General features: G+C 53.6%; 1 protein-coding gene across 2 annotated transcripts in view; it reads right to left on the minus strand.

Annotated features, from left to right (window-relative positions):
* LOC122380084 overlaps positions 1–16,905 on the minus strand; it is an 85,679-nt gene that overhangs the window by 13,064 nt on the left and 55,710 nt on the right. The window contains exons 1-2 of one of the 2 annotated variants that reach the window (XM_043362891.1): positions 3,544–3,743; positions 190–746 (exon numbers count right to left, since the gene is read on the minus strand). In XM_043362891.1, coding sequence (XP_043218826.1) covers positions 190–746; positions 3,544–3,561 — 575 coding nt within the window. In that variant the 5' untranslated portion in view covers positions 3,562–3,743. Of the gene's footprint in view, positions 1–189; positions 747–3,543; positions 3,744–16,905 lie in introns of those variants that run through there. The other variant, XM_043362901.1, reaches the window with a different exon arrangement.

Raw genomic sequence — 16,905 nt, forward strand, 5'->3', positions numbered from 1 at the left:
GCACGTGGTTTCGTTTGCAATCTAGATTAGTCATAGCTACAAGGTCGCCACGGGGAACACCGTAGCACATTCAGCTGTCAACATCCGCCACTCCCATTGGTATAACTCTAACTCTCCCGTAAATATCACCCCGTTCGTCTGATCAGTACCGCCCCAGGCTCTCCCCGCCGGTCTCGGCGCGTCACTCACCTCATGGCGACGTTGCTGCCGTCGAGTACGATGTGACGGAGGTTGGAGGGCTCCTCGCGAGACTCGCGCGAGATTCGCAGACGCGCCGTGCGCTCGTCGAGCTCCTCCACATCAGCGACAGCCCCCTTGCCGTCCTTGCCGACACGGATGAGCTCCTCGAGGAAGTCATTGTTTCCCGGGTGGGCGCCGAGCTTGCGCAGCGCCCGCTGCACATGCTCCTCGGTGTAGCCGAGCTTGCAGGCGAACTCGACCTTGTTGGCGTAGTCGGCGGTCTCGGAGGCGCCGGCGGTCACATACTCGGCGAACTCGGCGCCCAGCGTGTCGCTCACGGTGCGCGACACATCCTCGTGCTCGGGCGCCGGCGCCGCCTCCGAGTCGCTGTCGTAGCTGCTGTCCTCGGCCTCCAGTTTGAGTTTGCGCGGCGGCTCGTCGAGCGCCGACTGGGCCGGCAGCCGCGAGGACATGACCAACCGGCGGCCGTCACGGGCCGGGCCCGGCGCGGCCGGCGACACTGGCTGGTAGCAGCGCGCCAGCGGCACCAGACGCCGGCACCCCTCCTGCGGAGACAGAGAGACACACCGTCAGTCACAGTCACAGTCGGGATCACACTGTCACGGCACACCTGGTGACCTGCGCCACCCGCCCAGCGAGCCAGCCAGTCAATACGGGACGACCACCTATTACAGCGACGGCCGAGATCATTACCACGAAGAGCCTCCGGCAATTGACCGCCCACCACATGGCTCATCTCTCCCTTTGAAAAGTGACGCCACCCCGAGGCATGATCGGCATCCCGCGGCGGGCAGATCGCGCCGGCACCCGCCGGATGTCACAAACGCGTCCGGCAGCCGGCGAGGGCGACCGACGGGACAATAACAGACGGCAGAACAAACAACGCAGTGCCGCGCCGCGCCGCGGCCGGCATACCGAGCGGGCCGAGCATCCCCGGCGCTGCACAGACGCGCACTGCCCGCGGCACACTGAGAACACACGTGAATGAGCAGCGCCGGAGACACGGGCGCGGACCAAACACGTTACATAAGGCGGAAATCGATATCGTGCTGCCAACGATGGCCATCCAAACAAATCCGGATTTCGCCGACACATGAGGGTCGCGCCCGCCATGGTCATTAGAGCGCACCGCCTTAATGTTCCGGCTGAGGTGAGCTATCACACACCGTGGCGTATTTGACACCTGAGGACTGCCATTGTGGCCGAGGGCGTCTGGCGTGGACCAGATCCGGCCAGCGCGTCTCCGACCCACATAGACCCACATCCGGGACGGCGGAGACGGCCCGTGACCCACTCCGCGCCACCGGCCGGCCGGCCGGCGGCGAAGGCCGCGCCGACCCGCCGGCACGCCACGCCAGTCTCCCCGGGACCAGTCACTCATGCAAGCGCCGTCGGCTAACGGGGCAAGCACCGCAAGCCGGCCAAAAGGAATGTATCAGTGTTAAGACGCTTACTGCGCCGCTGAGCGCGCGTGAACATCGGGCGGGTCCGGGAAACTTCCCGAGAAACCCAGCCGGGCCGGGACGGGTAGACAGTCTACTCTCGACACAGCTGACCGGACCAGGGATTGCTGCCACTACCAAATCCACCGCCCGGTGACGAGAGCGCGGCCTTCCCGTCTTTGTTCGCGACGTGCAATAGCTCAGTTGGGTAACCGGGCCGCACAGCCGGCGGCGGACACCGAGAAACGAGCGGAGGGTGCGAGCGGATCCGGTCCGCTTTCCTAGAGGAACGCAGGGCCAGAGGGAAAGGAGGGAGAAAGGGAGGGGGATGGAAGGAGGGAGAGGGAGAGAGTCGCTGACCTGTCGATCACCGCTGCAGACTAGAAGATAGGCGGGGGCGGGAGAAAGCAGACACCGAATCGCGCCGTCGCCACCGCTCTCTTCTCTTTCAAATCAGTCACTAAGGGTACACTAAATCGACTAGGGTGATCAAACATTTCAAACACCTCCCCACCTCCCCATTCATTTTGGCGACCTTTACGTCATACGCTGAAGTTTTGTGCAGCGCTGCAGCGCCGCTCATATCGCACCCGATCACGTTCCGGCCGACAGCTGAAAAGGTTCCGTACCCGGGCCGTCCGGTTCGGGGAGTTGCGGCGTCGCCGTGCTGCGAGGTGTCCGCTCCCGGATGTCCGCGTCATTCAGGGGTCAGGGGAGGTCCGCAGCGTGTCCGTCTGTCACCCGACACAATGTCCGGCCGTCAATCAGACACACGGATACCACTCGAGAGTGAGTGTGACGGACCTTACCCACTGGACGGCCCAACAGCTCAGCGAGGTGCTGTCAGTGAATGGGTGAATGACCAATGGACGCGGACAGGCGACCCCGCGGAATGCCGTTTACATTACTAATGGACAAACACATTAGATGTTGACATCTATCGACTACCGATTACGCTACATGGAACGGTACCGTGCACCGCAATTGCACCCTGGAACATCCGGCCTGACAAATACGGCCCGACAAACACACCTCCCTCGAGCCTCCCCCGGTCGGTACCATTATCGGCCACCCCACCACCGCGCCGCCGCGCCGCCACACCGCAGCAGCGGCGGCAGCCCCTGTTTGCACACACACGGCGCGCGGACCGGCTGCTAACTCCGCCAATGAATGGGCGGCCGCGGTTACGGCGCGGCCGCCGGCTCCGGCAGGTCCGGGACGGCAGTACGCGGTGGCCGTCCGGCCGTGAGCCGAGCCGGCGGACAACGAGCCAAGGCACCTCCGGTCGACCGCAGCCGCCGCGCTGGTGCAATCGGCCGGCCTCAATGGCGGACCAAGTTGTGTAACCAGACTACGTGAGCCGCATGTGCTCGATGTCCGGCCAAGGAAACAGACCGCGAGCGCCGCCCAAGGCCGCCGATTGGGTCGACTGAGGTCGACTAGTGTGACACAGGCTGGGGTCGAGTTCCGACTCCGGAACGGGTACACGACAGCTGACACACGGGGCGGGCTGACTGAGCGGGCCGCGTCACCCCGTGACCAGTCGGCCGGCCGGCCAGATTTCCTGCATCATGAGTGAAGTTCCAGGAATCGGGAGTGACGAGTCACCCCGGCCGGCCGCCGCCAATAGGGCGCCGGGGTGGATGTTGTTGAACACGCACCGGAAACAGCCGAGTCGACGACCGGTCGGTGAGGAAAGGTGATGGCAACAGTCCTTACAGCGTCATCCACAGACGAAGAATACATGCGATAGAACGGAAACAAAGAACATAGCCACACGTGTGTGCCCGAAAGCCGCAAAGTGCGTTCCATCTGCGTGGATTTGTTCTCCGTGCGCACGCTGTTATCACACAGTACACACCTGGTTCCCCTGCATCATCACCTGTCCCTTACACCGTACCTGTGACATGGCGATCATCCTGTTCGGACGGACGACAGAAAGACAGGAACACGCGTGATGAGTGGCGCAGGAACGGACGGACACACGGCTCGCTCGGCTCCCGCACCGTTCACTGGCCAGCAGCCATGGCACTCACAGACGGCAGCGGGGGTCGGCGCGCACCGCACACCTCCTCACCAGCGGGACGGTCGGCAGCGACTGCGGCGGCGCACGGCGCGGCCACGGCCGCCGCCGGCCGGTGACGTCACGGGCCGGCCGGCCGGCGAGTGGAGCGCCACCCGGACCTGGCCGCCGCCGCCGACCCGATTCAGTGCGTGCCGACCGCGCGGCGGGCGGGGCGCCGCGCGCTTTCCCGCGGGACGCGGCGAAAGGCGCGCTCACTGTCCGCCGGGCGACAGCTCCCAGTGGTGGCACATCCGGGTGGCGCGGCGGTGACCGTCCAGATCCGGCCCGCTCCGCAGACAGGCCGAGCGACCGACGGGCTCCCCGACCCGGGCCACCACTCTCGCCGCCCGACATACAGCTCAACACTCTGTTTTACACAGAACGAACATTGGACATCCCGACAGCACATCAGGCGTCTGGGCTGACTCACTTGTGCAGAACGAGTTAACTAGAAGTGTGCCCGGGGCAGCCCCCGAGCACGATATGGTTCTCAGCCTTATGATATTGTTCAGACACCCTGCCCGAACTGCAGCCACACGCATTGCTATCTGTTTCTGACCAGCAGCCCTCTCTGACTCACATCCCAAGCGCCACACATTTCAAAGATCTCAGCATCTTATCGGCCTGCGCAGGGCAGAGGGGCCGGCCCAGTCGAATTCTCGCGCACCTCCCGACCGGCCGGTCCGGACTCGTCATGCCGCTTCATCGGCTGCGGTCAGCGGCGTCACCGCGGCACTCTGCGCCGGCGTGACGTCATCAGCGTCATCATAGCACGGCATCGGCACGCCTGCCGTGGCCTTCAACGCACGGCATCGCCCTGACGGCCGTCTGACGTAGTCACTCCGGTGCGCAGAAGGCAATATTGGAAACTAATTGCGAAAGGCGGAGTGTGTATCTGAAGGCGCTGTCCCCAGGACAACACAACTGTCTTTGAGAGGCCGTTTAGCAACAGCGTAATGTTACACATAATTTTCCGGTGAAAATATGTTTCAAACGTCGAAAGAAGATGCAGTTACTACAATCACTTTTCACTCATTTCCACAAATCTGACAAAATCCGGATAAGGCGGCTGGGGGATAGGGGGACCTTGAGAGCACTGATCTAAGCCGGCTTTTGGCAGCGGTGGCGGCATCACGTCGCCGGGACAGGTTTTGGCCATTTCCTCACCGTGTGCGGTCCATGTACGACGGCCGCGGCCGCTGGGAGGCCCATCCGGTGCCGCGCCGCTGCCTTTGTCCGGTAGCGCCGCGCCAGGCAGGTGAGCCGAGCCCCGAGAGCTCCTAGGATAGGGGGCGATTGGGGCGGGGCTGCGCTGGGGTTGCGCTGGAGCTAAGCGCACGGAGCTGCGCTAGAGCTGAACCACGATCTGAGCAACGCGCTGAGCCCTGAGCTGGGTCCGAATGTTAGCTCACAGCTCAGCTCGGAGCTGATCCAAAAACTACATCAGAGCGACGATGGCCGAGCCCGAAACTATCCCGGAGCTGAGCCCAGAGCAGCGCCCGAGCTGAGCCGGAGCTGAGCCCAGAGCAGCGCCAGAGCTGAGCCGGAGCTAAGCCGCGACGAAGCTAAACCTCGAGCCTGTCTGCAGGTGACAAAGCCGCGGCCGGCCCCGGTTGTGAAACCCGCGGATCCGGCTCGGCCGGCTCATGTGTGAAACGGAACTGCTCGGGTCGCCCTCCCTCGGCCGGCATTTCTTAGTCACCTCGTGTGTGCTCAGGATATGGTGTCGGCCGGGGCGGTTTCAACACGGACCGGAGCGGCGCGCCACGCACCGGGATCCGCAGCACGCCACCCGCCGCCCTCCGAACGTGTTTTCCATTCCAAAGTACCCGTCTGCAACCAACCAGAAAAAAGAGCACCTAACACGTTAACCACAAAGGTTAAACGCAACCGGAAGCGCACGATCAGCGAGTGCACTCACACGAATCCGTTATCACTGCGCCGGGACGAGAGTTCATGGCACGGGGTACAAAGGGGCCCCCAGCAGCGAAGATTCCATTATCATCGCTTCCAATCCGGGAGAACTGCGTTTTACCGCATATTTTAGCACCAGCATATAACTCTCGTAACTCGTGTAACGTGTCTTCAAAATCACAATAAAAATATCAACAAAAGATGCACTATATTACTATAAATTTTCATTGTTTATCAACCAAAATGCACACTCTACCTGCCTGGGTCATGACTAGAGGTGGCAAAAGATGAAAATTTTGGGAACCAGACTCGAACCAGACCCGGCTGGACATTTCTGGAACCATGGTCAGACCCGGTCTTAGTTGGAATCGGAACCAGTTGGACCCGTTCCCCAAATGTCAATTAATACAAACTACTAGTAGGTATCATTAGTTGCATCAAGTAAAACAGCCTATTTCCCACTGGGAATACTCACGAGCTATTGTGTGCAAAGAAACATTCACTTCATTCACTTCATATTTTGCAATAATGCGTAGTGTGCAATATGTATAGTTTATGGAAGGACCCGGTTGGACCCGTCAGAAAATTTCCAGGAACCGGTCTGGACCAGACTGGTTCTTTGGACCGGGTCCTCGGGTCCACATTTTGCCACCTCTAGTCATGACTTTCAAAGGCCTGTCTGTGTAACGCTCCCATCACGATGTCGGGATGATGTTCAATCAATCATGAGAAAACCCATCAGCAGGATGACTCTGCCGCGCACAGAGAGGGTTCATTCGAGTGTTCAAAGCTGAATGTTCAAATGCCAGAGATTGACATTGAAAAAAGCAATCAATCAAAAACATGTTCGTAATCCGGTTGAGCGCCGTCCAAGCCATCTGGTACACGATGCGCACAGCGAGTGCACTTCCAGTCTGATGATACCGTGATATGTCGAGACAGATTACACCAACAGTCGCACATCCCTGCTCACGGTTCACCACATTACATTAGCAGAAAAAAACATACGTATCTGAGACCAACACAACACCAACCGGCTAAGCTGCTTTTTTATTTTATTTTCCATTGCATAGGTTCAGCTCCTTTGCTTGGCATAGATAATTCATTCAGCAGCCGCTAATGCATGCCTGTTCCACCTCAGCATTTCCATTGGCTAGACGAAGGCAGCTGTCCGGAGCGCAGGAATGCCATGGACATTAGCGGCTACCACTTCAAACAGCTAAGTACACAATAATGGGCCACCAGCCTTGTCCACTTGAAGCACCACGCTGCGTCGAGTTGACGCCGAGCAGGCCGCTCCAACACATCGTCAGCATCTGTCCGTCCGCAATGGAACCAGACGGCTCCGGTCCGACGCTCATGACCGGCCTCTGGGGTATACCGGCCGATAGTATCGTCTCGAGCTCCGGTCTGTCTGACGCAGTGCGTGCGCGACAATTCACCCACCCGGACCCGCCGGTGAATGGCGTCCTACCACCGCGGCGGTCACAGGAACCGCAGCGCGGCGCCGAGAGCCCGCTACGACACCCGACTGCGTCATCAATGGCCGCGAGATGACGTCAAACCCAGCCCGGAGCGCCTCATCAGGCGACGCTGCGGTTACGCCAAGCCCCAGATGAGCCTCACACAATGAAAAGACACGCGCAAAAATGTCCACCCAGTGTGTACTGAACGGGCCAGCTCGCACCGAGAGCTCCGGTCGGTCCTGCCCTCGGGGCGCTGCCGAGCCGGACAAACAGTCGGTCCGTCGTGCACGGCCGCCTCTGCACACGCCAAAATCGTGACAAACTTATCGATGCAAATGCGAATCGGAGATGCATCGAGCCGCTGGGTTGGCGGCCGGTCCACCTGCGCCGTGCTGCGGTGACGCACGGCGCCGCCGCCAGGGTCACGGCGGTTCATGGCAGCACGGCCGCCGGAGGAGCTGCGGCCGCTCGGCACAGACGGCCGGCCCGGCCGGCCGCGGACCATGCACGTCCCGCCGGCCTCACCGGCGCTGACGTCAGCTCGGCATCCAGCTAAGAGGATCGCCGCGGCGGATTAGGATGGCTATCGGCCGGCCGTCGGCTCAGAGTGGCAAGGTTGCGCCGTTCTGAGCCGTCCGCCGCTGCTGGTCCGGCCGCCGAGGACAGTGCTGAGGGGCGGACAGGGTCCGGCGGCGGTGGACAGTGCAGAGGGCAGACAGTGGCAGCACTGAGGACCGACACTGGCAGAGCCGAGGGCCGACACTGACAGCAGGAAGGGCCTCCACTGGCAGAGCTAAGGGCCGACATCGGTAGCAGAGAGGGTCGGCTGTGCCTGTGCCAGACTTCCGTGCTCGCCCGGCCTCCATTCTTCGCAGCGACGGAAGGGGGAAGGTGGCACATAAAGAAAGCAAAGAACATAAAAATGAAAGAAAAAAAGACACACAAAGAACATACGGATTGAATCAAACCACAGAAGCCCGGCTTATGTAACGGCATGCATTTATCAGATTCGCAACTATTCGGGGTAACACAAACAGCCGCAATCAGCACACCGATAGCGTATGTCATCATGCCTGTGGTATTCATTGCCCCGGCATTTGTGGCCACCTGTTGTGGATCCGTCCTCGCGGCCACATGCGGAACTTTATATACTGTGGGGGGTGTAGCTACAACCCCAACTTTTAAAAGTACAACCCCAATGGCAAAACTACAACCCCAACATTGGAAAATTAAGAATCAGCCTAAAACACATGAAAATGAACAAAATATGTATCATACAGAAGCAGATAATTGAGATATATCAAGAAATTGAAGATATCAACAAATTAGGACATCTTTTTGAATTCCAGATGCTAAAAACATTGAAAGTGCTCTGTTAAGAACATATTATTCCGCTGAGACTGAGACCGTGAGCATGATATGAAAGTTAATCACTTCACACTTCTTAAGCATACTGAGTGAATCACATTGAAAGTGTTCCAAAAAATCTTAACATGTAACATGAAAGTGTGAAGCAAAAAAATCATAACATTCATCATACTTTTGCAGTGGCGGATCCAGCTCAGTTTTTTTTTTGGGGGGAAACCATAACAACTTATCGATTCTTTCCATGCCTCGTCCATAGGCATAATGTTTAAATTATGCCGTTTGGGAGGGGCAAATGCCCATTTTGCCCCCCCCCCCTGGATCCGCCACTGTACTTTTGGGTTTTCTCACTAAACATTTCATATCTGTGGGCTGTGCTTATCAAATAGATAAGCATATATGAAAAGCTTGACAGACAACAGTAAGCTTCAGAAATAAATTAACCTAACCTAAGCCTTCACCCTATGTAGCATTCTATCACCATAATCTGACCATAATATTGCGTGTCAACGACCACAGAACCACAGAACTAAAGTGAAATATCACTCTGTTCGCAATTTTGTCAGTTGGCACAATACCACCAATCAGCACGAATATTTGGCTAAAATGACGACACTTAAAACCAACGTTGACGACCATGACAACCAATCCTGTGCGATAATTAGTGCTAATAATCTTACTGACAGGCTCGCGAACAGAATGCAAACTAAGTCACATGTAAGCCAACATGACGCATCTGATACAAATGCAAGGTTTTGGCGACTGTCAATTCAGCAGCAACGAATATCAGCCTCACAGCAGCATATTTCGGTGTCTTTCGATTTGGCTGAAAATCGGTATCCAGGGCCTCCTCGATGCGCTGATTCCGAAAATATGCCTCTTTGGGGTGGTATTTTGCACCGTTAACGAGTTAACGACTAATTAACATTTTAACGGGAAACGGCGGGTTCTTTCGATTTAGCTGAAAATTGGTATACAGGGCCTGTTTGATGCGCTTATTCCGAAAATGAACTTCTTTGAGGTGGTATTTTGCACCGTTAACGAGTTAACGACCAATTAACATTTTAACGGGAAACGGCGGGGTCTTTCGATTTGGCTGAAAATCGGTATACAGGGCATCCTCGATGCGCTGATTCCGAAAATGTGCCTCTTTGGGGTGGTATTTTGCACCGTTAACGAGTTAACGACTAATTAACCCTCGCCGGCCGAGGGGGGGGGGGCGGGTGCCGCCCCCCCATAGGGTTTTTTCGCGATAGCTCCGAACACGCTGCCGATAGAGAGCTGAAACTTGGCAAACCTGACCTTTGATCGAAGCCGCATCTTTTGACACCAACCGCATTTTTGGGTCAGGTCAGGTCACTGACCTATGACGTCATAAGTGAACCTCTGCACGGTCTTCAGATGTCGCAACTTCGCAACGCCCTCACTGCCAGAGGAGATGTCACAGGGAAATGAAACTTGCAGGATCTAGTATCCATTATGAGTCTCACAATTTGTATATCTCGGATTTTTCCTAAAGGTCATATGAGGTCAGGTCATTTTCGTGACCTCACCATTATAAGTCAATGGGGAAAAATTCAAACTGCTATTCTGGCGCCGGGAACGATCTCCAACTATCTCAAGCACACAGAATCATGATTTGATGCACTCCTTGCAAGGTTAGATGCGTCACTTTTGCAATGTTGACCTTCCGTGACGTCATTTATGACGTCATCAAGGTCATATTAGTTTTTCGTCAATAACTCCCGATCAAATTGAGCTAGCGAGTCGAGAAAGCCACCTATGGACTCAGGAAGACCTGCCGGATCGAATGATATGCGACATGACCTCTTTCGACCAACATCGTGACCTGGGGGTGCTGACCTGACCTTGACCTGAGGTCAACACCCAAAGTTGACCTGACCCGAACAAAAAGTATATCATTCGACGCGCCTGAGCAAGGCGAACACGATGCTGCCAAAATCGCGGCTCTGCGGCCGTTTTTTGCGAAGTTATTCACCAAAAACTGAACCGTACCCTGGGGCACTTGACCTGACCTCAGAGGTCACCGGCTGACCTAGGACCTTAAAATCGGGTACCAATCTCTGCGTCTCGTAACGGCGCACACGCTCGTTTTTTCCGCGACGCGCTAGTTCCACCAGGGGCGAAACGGCGAGGGGGGGAGGGTCGTACCCGCCCCCCCCCCTCGGCCGGCGCGTATGTAGAAAACCAATAGGTCCGGCGAGGGTTAACATTTTAACGGGAAACGGGGGGGGGGGGGTCTTTCGATTTAGCTAAAAATCGGTGTACAGGGCCTCCTCGATGCGCTGATTCCGAAAATGTACCTCCTTGAGGTGGTATTTGCACCGTTAACGAGTTAACGGCTAATTAACATTTTAACCGGAAACGGCGGGGTCTTTCGATTTAGCTGAAAATTGGTATACAGGGCCTGTTTGATGCGCTGATTCCGAAAATGTACTTCTTTGAGGTGGTAGTTTGCACCGTTAACGAGTTAACGACCAATTAGCATTTTAACGGGAAACGGCGGGGTCTTTCGATTTGGCTGAAAATCGGTATACAGGGCATCCTCGATGCGCTGATTCCGAGAATGTAACTCTTTGGGGTGGTATTTTGCACTGTTAACGAGTTAATGACTACTTAACATTTTAACGTGAACCAGCGGGGTCTTTCGATTTAGCTGAAAATCGGTGTACAGGGCCTCCTCGATGCGCTGATTCCGAAAATGTACCTCTTTGAGGTGGTATTTGCACCGTTAACGAGTTAAATTAACATTTTAACCGGAAACGGCGGGGTCTTTCGATTTAGCTGAAAATTGATATACAGGGCCTGTTTGATGCGCTGATTCCGAAAATGTACTTCTTTGAGGTGGTAGTTTGCACCGTTAACGAGTTAACGACCAATTAGCATTTTAACGGGAAACGGCGGGGTCTTTCGATTTGGCTGAAAATCGGTATACAGGGCATCCTCGATGCGCTGATTCCGAGAATGTAACTCTTTGGGGTGGTATTGTAACAGCTGGAGGCTGTGACATTTTTTTCTCCGTACGTCAAAAAAAGGACATCTCTCACACTCTATACGTAAGGACGATCGCACTGCCTGCCGCGGCGCTGAGCCGGCGTGGGGAGGGGGTCGACCAAACGATCCCCGACTCGTCGGCCGGTCACCATTAAGCGAAGATCAAAGGCTCGCCGAAGGGTGGAGTACAAACACACCCATCCGGGCCGGCGCAGTGGCCGCCGACAAACGCAACGCAGTCGGAAACACCTGCTGCCAGTGTTAGACCAGCCTCCCGACGCCTGGCGCCACGCACATCCTGCCGACGCAGCTGACAGGAAGGTGGGAGGATGTCGTTGCGGTCAGCCGTCCGGCACAGGCAGGGACCGACATCCGGCGAAAATCGAGTGTGAAAACGTCATCCGGCAGGAGACAGCTGAGACGGATGAGCCGTGCTAGTGAGGATGACGTCACGTTCCGGCGGAATGGAGGGAAGAGGACGACGGTCTCGACTCCGGATGCGAGACGGGATGTCGCCAATTTTCTGCCCCGGTCAGGGAGGCCCGCCGACGCCCGGAACCTCCGGCCCGGAAATCACGGGAGAACAAAACTCAATGCAGAAGGAGAGAGGGGAACAGACTACGGTATCAGACCACGGGTGACAGACCACGGAGGAGAGAGCTCATCTGGACGGCGGGTCGGCCGGCACGTCTGAGTCTGAGGCTGGCCGACCCCACCCCTGCCGGAGCGGAGGGACTCTGCTGTCGCGACGGAGATTCGACGTGTCACCCATCATCAAACTGTCAAGTGAGTCATCTCATCTGTCCGCCTCATCAAGACTGCCTCCCCGCCATGGACGATTCACCCTCCATTTACCCATCGGATGTCTCTGATCTGGATTACAAATGCCACTCCCTGGGGTCTAACCTGAGCCACCATTAGGGGGTAATGGATTTAACATCGTGGGAGTGTTATTCGGCAGGGAAGGGAGGGCAGATGGTCGCTACATTCCGCTCCCGACCGAGCAGCGCGGCAGTGGTGCGTCTGTTTGTAAAGGCGGGAAGGGGTTAATGGGCCTGACTGGTCCGGCCTTGTCTATGGGATAGACAGAGGGGTTAGAGGGACAGCCGGGGCGGGTCAGTAATGGTCAGTGTAGGCTAATGGCTCACCATTACATTGGTAGTGGGGTAGCGCTATCTGTCGGCCATCGCGCGCGCGGTCCGGCCGCAGTGAGGTGTGGGATTCAAATGTATGAGAGGGGAGTGGAACAGGTCAGGTGGTGTCATTTTTAGGGCGCTGGTCACCACTGACGCGTCAAACTACGTCAGATGACGTCATGACAGTTCAATTGGCGATGTTTGTAAATAATCTTTTTGCGGTTAGGGCGTTAGGATTAGGTTTAAGGCTAAGTTTGTATCGAGAATGGCGAGTTGACTATATCGATCGCAACGCACCGGTGATGGCTTGAGCTTGAGCATTACTGTATCGCCCGTTTGTAAATATAGCGTGAAAATTCAACAATCTGTCTGGGAAAGAAGGGAGGGTTACTTCAGATATGTTGCTGATTCGGATTCACAGAGACCGCTAACGTAATTATCTTTAAGTTGTCACGTCGACCACACGACTTTACGCCGGCATAACCTCACAGGCTCACCGGGACTGCACCGCGGCGATCTGATCACGAATCAACGGAAACACAATGGTCACGCCCTCACGACGCGACCACCACAAATTCGTTTTTTTTTGTTTTTTTTTTTTTTTTGCTAGTAGGTCAATATAAGCTGCTCTACAATCTGACTTGGCTGGTCTCGGTAGATCAGCGTTTCAATCCACTATCAGTCCAGTGTTAATCCAAGGCTTATCAATCGATTCTCAATTCTTACAAAGTGCTCTTCGAGATAAATCGACGGTCAGCGTAGGATTGTCACGTCCGTGGGATAGATTAGTCATTTCGATAAGGTTTGATACGAAGGCGGCCCAAGAAGTCGTAACGTGTTCAGTTACATTCGGATAGGGAGAGTAAACATTGTAAACATCAAACATTATTCTGCTCCTTCGGCAGCTCAGCGCCAGAACAAGTTTGAATTGCCTTCCGGGTTGTTATTAAATCAGCATTGAGTCGTTTCATGATTCGCGTTCATCTAACCGATACAAATCTGAATCACCATTTCAATCGTTGTAAATTTTATCGCTGTTCGTAACCTGTCAATCAATCCCCCTTTCTCTCCTAGCAGTATCAGTACCTAACTGATACTGATGCCAGCTCCCCCTTCGAGGTATATCAAAGAATAACGTGGAAATGTCACGGTTGTTAAATTGATGCATCATTTGAGACAATGGATCATAAACATTAAGCGAGTTACCGTTCAATGTGACGTGACTATGTCAAAAATGTCACCCTGCTCGCACACGTCTAGAGTTGGTTACGGAGGGAAGCGAGAAATTACCGCAGCTCATGTCCTTCATGTAGAATAAAGAATTTGTTCTGTTCAGGTCACATTGTCACCAGGCCACCTTATTGAACGAGATGCAGACCCTAATTAACTGATGTTGGACCTGTGAGCTTTTCTTTAAACTGAGCGATTGTAGTCCAAACGAAATGGAAATGTATGACCCTTGACCTTAAACATGACCTTAAACACTTAACAGGTCAATAGACGCACCGACGACAGCACCACTAGCGCCACCTACAAGATCCAATGCCTTCAGTGCAAACTCCGACAGTGCTCACTGCTCAGCTGCAGCTGACAGTACTAACAGTGCCACCTAGCATGGAATACGCCACACTGGTTCCTAAAACTGCCATGAGAGGTCGCCACATAACCCTGAATCTGACGCGTATGCGAGTATGCGTAGGAGAGACAGACGGGCAAGGATAGAAAGAGTAAGTGAGTGATTAGTGAATGAGTGGACGCGTGCGGGAGTGGATGAGTAAATTGGGGCGTGAGTTGGTATGTATGTGAGAAAGAGAGCAAGATGTCGAAGTTTCTAAATCAGTAGTATGAAGATCGATCTCATACATGAAATATTTTGGTACAAGTTCGACAATCCAGACCAACCCGTGACTCCCTACCGCCACCTAGCTAACGTAACCTTGACGACATCCGCTAGGAGTCGCCAAAATCACCGATGAGTCAGAATGGGCGCCGATCAGATCTGAAGCAGGGTCAGGTCGCCGCAGAGCTTTCATTACAATCAATTAAAGGCCGGTTATCACCTGTCCCTTTGTGTTTGCTTAATTTACAAATATTGTACAATTTCGATAAATCCCGTTTGCCTAAAGGACTCAACGATATGGTTTCAATCTTAAGACCTGCGACAGTGAGTTAGAACAGATAATCGAGAGTGAGACAGAGACAGAGACAGAGACAGAGACAGAGACAGAGACAGAGACAGAGAGAGAGAGAGAGAGAGAGAGAGAGAGAGAGAGAGAGAGAGAGAGAGAGAGAGAGAGAGAGAGAGAGAGAGAGAGAGAGAGAGAGAGAGAGAGAGAGAGAGAGAGAGAGAGAGAGAGAGAGAGAGAGAGAGAGAGAGAGAGAGAGAGAGAGAGAGAGAGAGAGAGAGAGAGAGAGAGAGAGAGAGAGAGAGAGAGAGAGAGAGAGAGAGAGAGAGAGAGAGAGAGAGAGAGAGAGAGAGAGAGAGAGAGAGAGAGAGAGAGAGAGAGAGAGAGAGAGAGAGAGAGAGAGAGAGAGAGAGAGAGAGAGAGAGAGAGAGAGAGAGAGAGAGAGAGAGAGAGTGGGTGAGTGAGTGAGTGAGATATCCAGGTGTAATACTTCATTTATATCTGTAGGCAAAAGCGACCTTCATGCTAATTTAAACCAGAGAAAGACAATGACGCGAATGCTTTGGATCTCAAAAATGCGACCTGGTCCCCCCCGCCGCTGGATCGGAGAAAGCACGGGCCCATGAAGTCCTCAGCTCAGCTGAACCGCGGGCAGTACACGAATATGGACCTGCTGAGAGAAACAAATTATCTGTTAAGACAGCTGGACGAACCCTTCTTTTAACGATTGACCCACGATGACCTCAGTAGAAAAGACGGACAAAATTGTGGGTGGTCAAAAAGGGGAGAAATAGACAGCAGTCGCATATGATCAAATTTTAGCAAATCTTGGTGAACAACTCTACGGTCTAATTCTGGGAGAAACTGGTTCCCTTTGTCAGTCGAAACCAAACTCTACCTCACGAGGCATGCCACCAAATCAGATTAGCAGACAATTATAGGCTAAAAGGCAGGAATGGAGAATAACTTGTGTTATGATTGAGCGCACATCACTAAACTTAGAAATTGACAGAAAGAGGCCATGGCTGAGTCAGATGATACTAGATTATTGAGCCGTACTAGGGACTTATGAGGAAATTGCACCAATCCCAGTCACATTTCTATTGTCATTTCCTAACGAACAGGTACAACAAAAATGGCAAAGGTCATTGCCACCCCAAGCCTAGGACATTCATCTCATGTCATGCGTGGTGTGAAAGCTACTGACAACTGTACTTACAAAGTTTTAGAGGGATACGCTGAAATTAATGAATTCAGATGATAAATCAGTAACATGCAACAATTCAAGTCATATTATTCCCAGTAACATCCGTTAGTAGATCTCTTTCGATTGACATGATCTATTGAACATGGAATTTCGATGTCAATGACCATTGACCCCTCAGGTCACAACTGATCTCATATCTGGCCTTGGATGCTAGCACAACAGTTTCAAACCAGTGCGGTTTTCACTTAACATCCTGGAATTGACAATTTTTAAGGCATCATTGAACATGACAAACTCTGTCAGGTGGCGGAACAGATACAACGGAGGGCTGTCTATAGGATTATCCTCTATCCTGGACAGCTACCTTGACTGAAATTATAATAGCAGGTTTGCCAGCAGAAGTACCCACTAGGTAAATAAATCAAATTACCATTAACACTGGAGAAATGGCAATGAGCGTACTATTGATTACACCAGTCTTTGCCGAGCCATCAATTTAGCTTGAAATTAGTACCATTCTCCAATGGTCCGTTCCCCATTAGCTTATTGTAATTTACAGCCCCCCCCCCTTGATTTGATATAACCACTTCTCATTGCTAATGTTCCCACTCAATAATTGGATATCACATTTGCCAAAATTTGTATACCTTCAACAACACAGCAATCGGTAAACCGAGCTTCTTTAAATTAGAACACCACAAGTCGATTGTCAATTGCAATTGAATTGCAAGTTAAATAAATCATCTGGTCGAGTATGTCAATAAAAACCTGCATTATAAAATTGACTCTCAAAAATTGGTTCAGTAAGATAACATGAAATCACATGAGTTGGATTGTTTTTTTTAAATCGAAATGCCAAATTGAGACTAATCCGGCGCACTACCTTAGAATTCCCTTGATGCAAATACTTACGACCCCAGAGAAATTTGCGACAGCGCGGGGAGGGACGCCAGACAGCAATCCACAAA

The sequence above is a fragment of the Amphibalanus amphitrite genome, unplaced genomic scaffold (assembly GCF_019059575.1).
Source record: "Amphibalanus amphitrite isolate SeventyFive unplaced genomic scaffold, NRLGWU_Aamphi_draft 000009F_arrow, whole genome shotgun sequence".
Classification (NCBI taxonomy): Eukaryota; Metazoa; Arthropoda; class Thecostraca; order Balanomorpha; family Balanidae; genus Amphibalanus; species Amphibalanus amphitrite.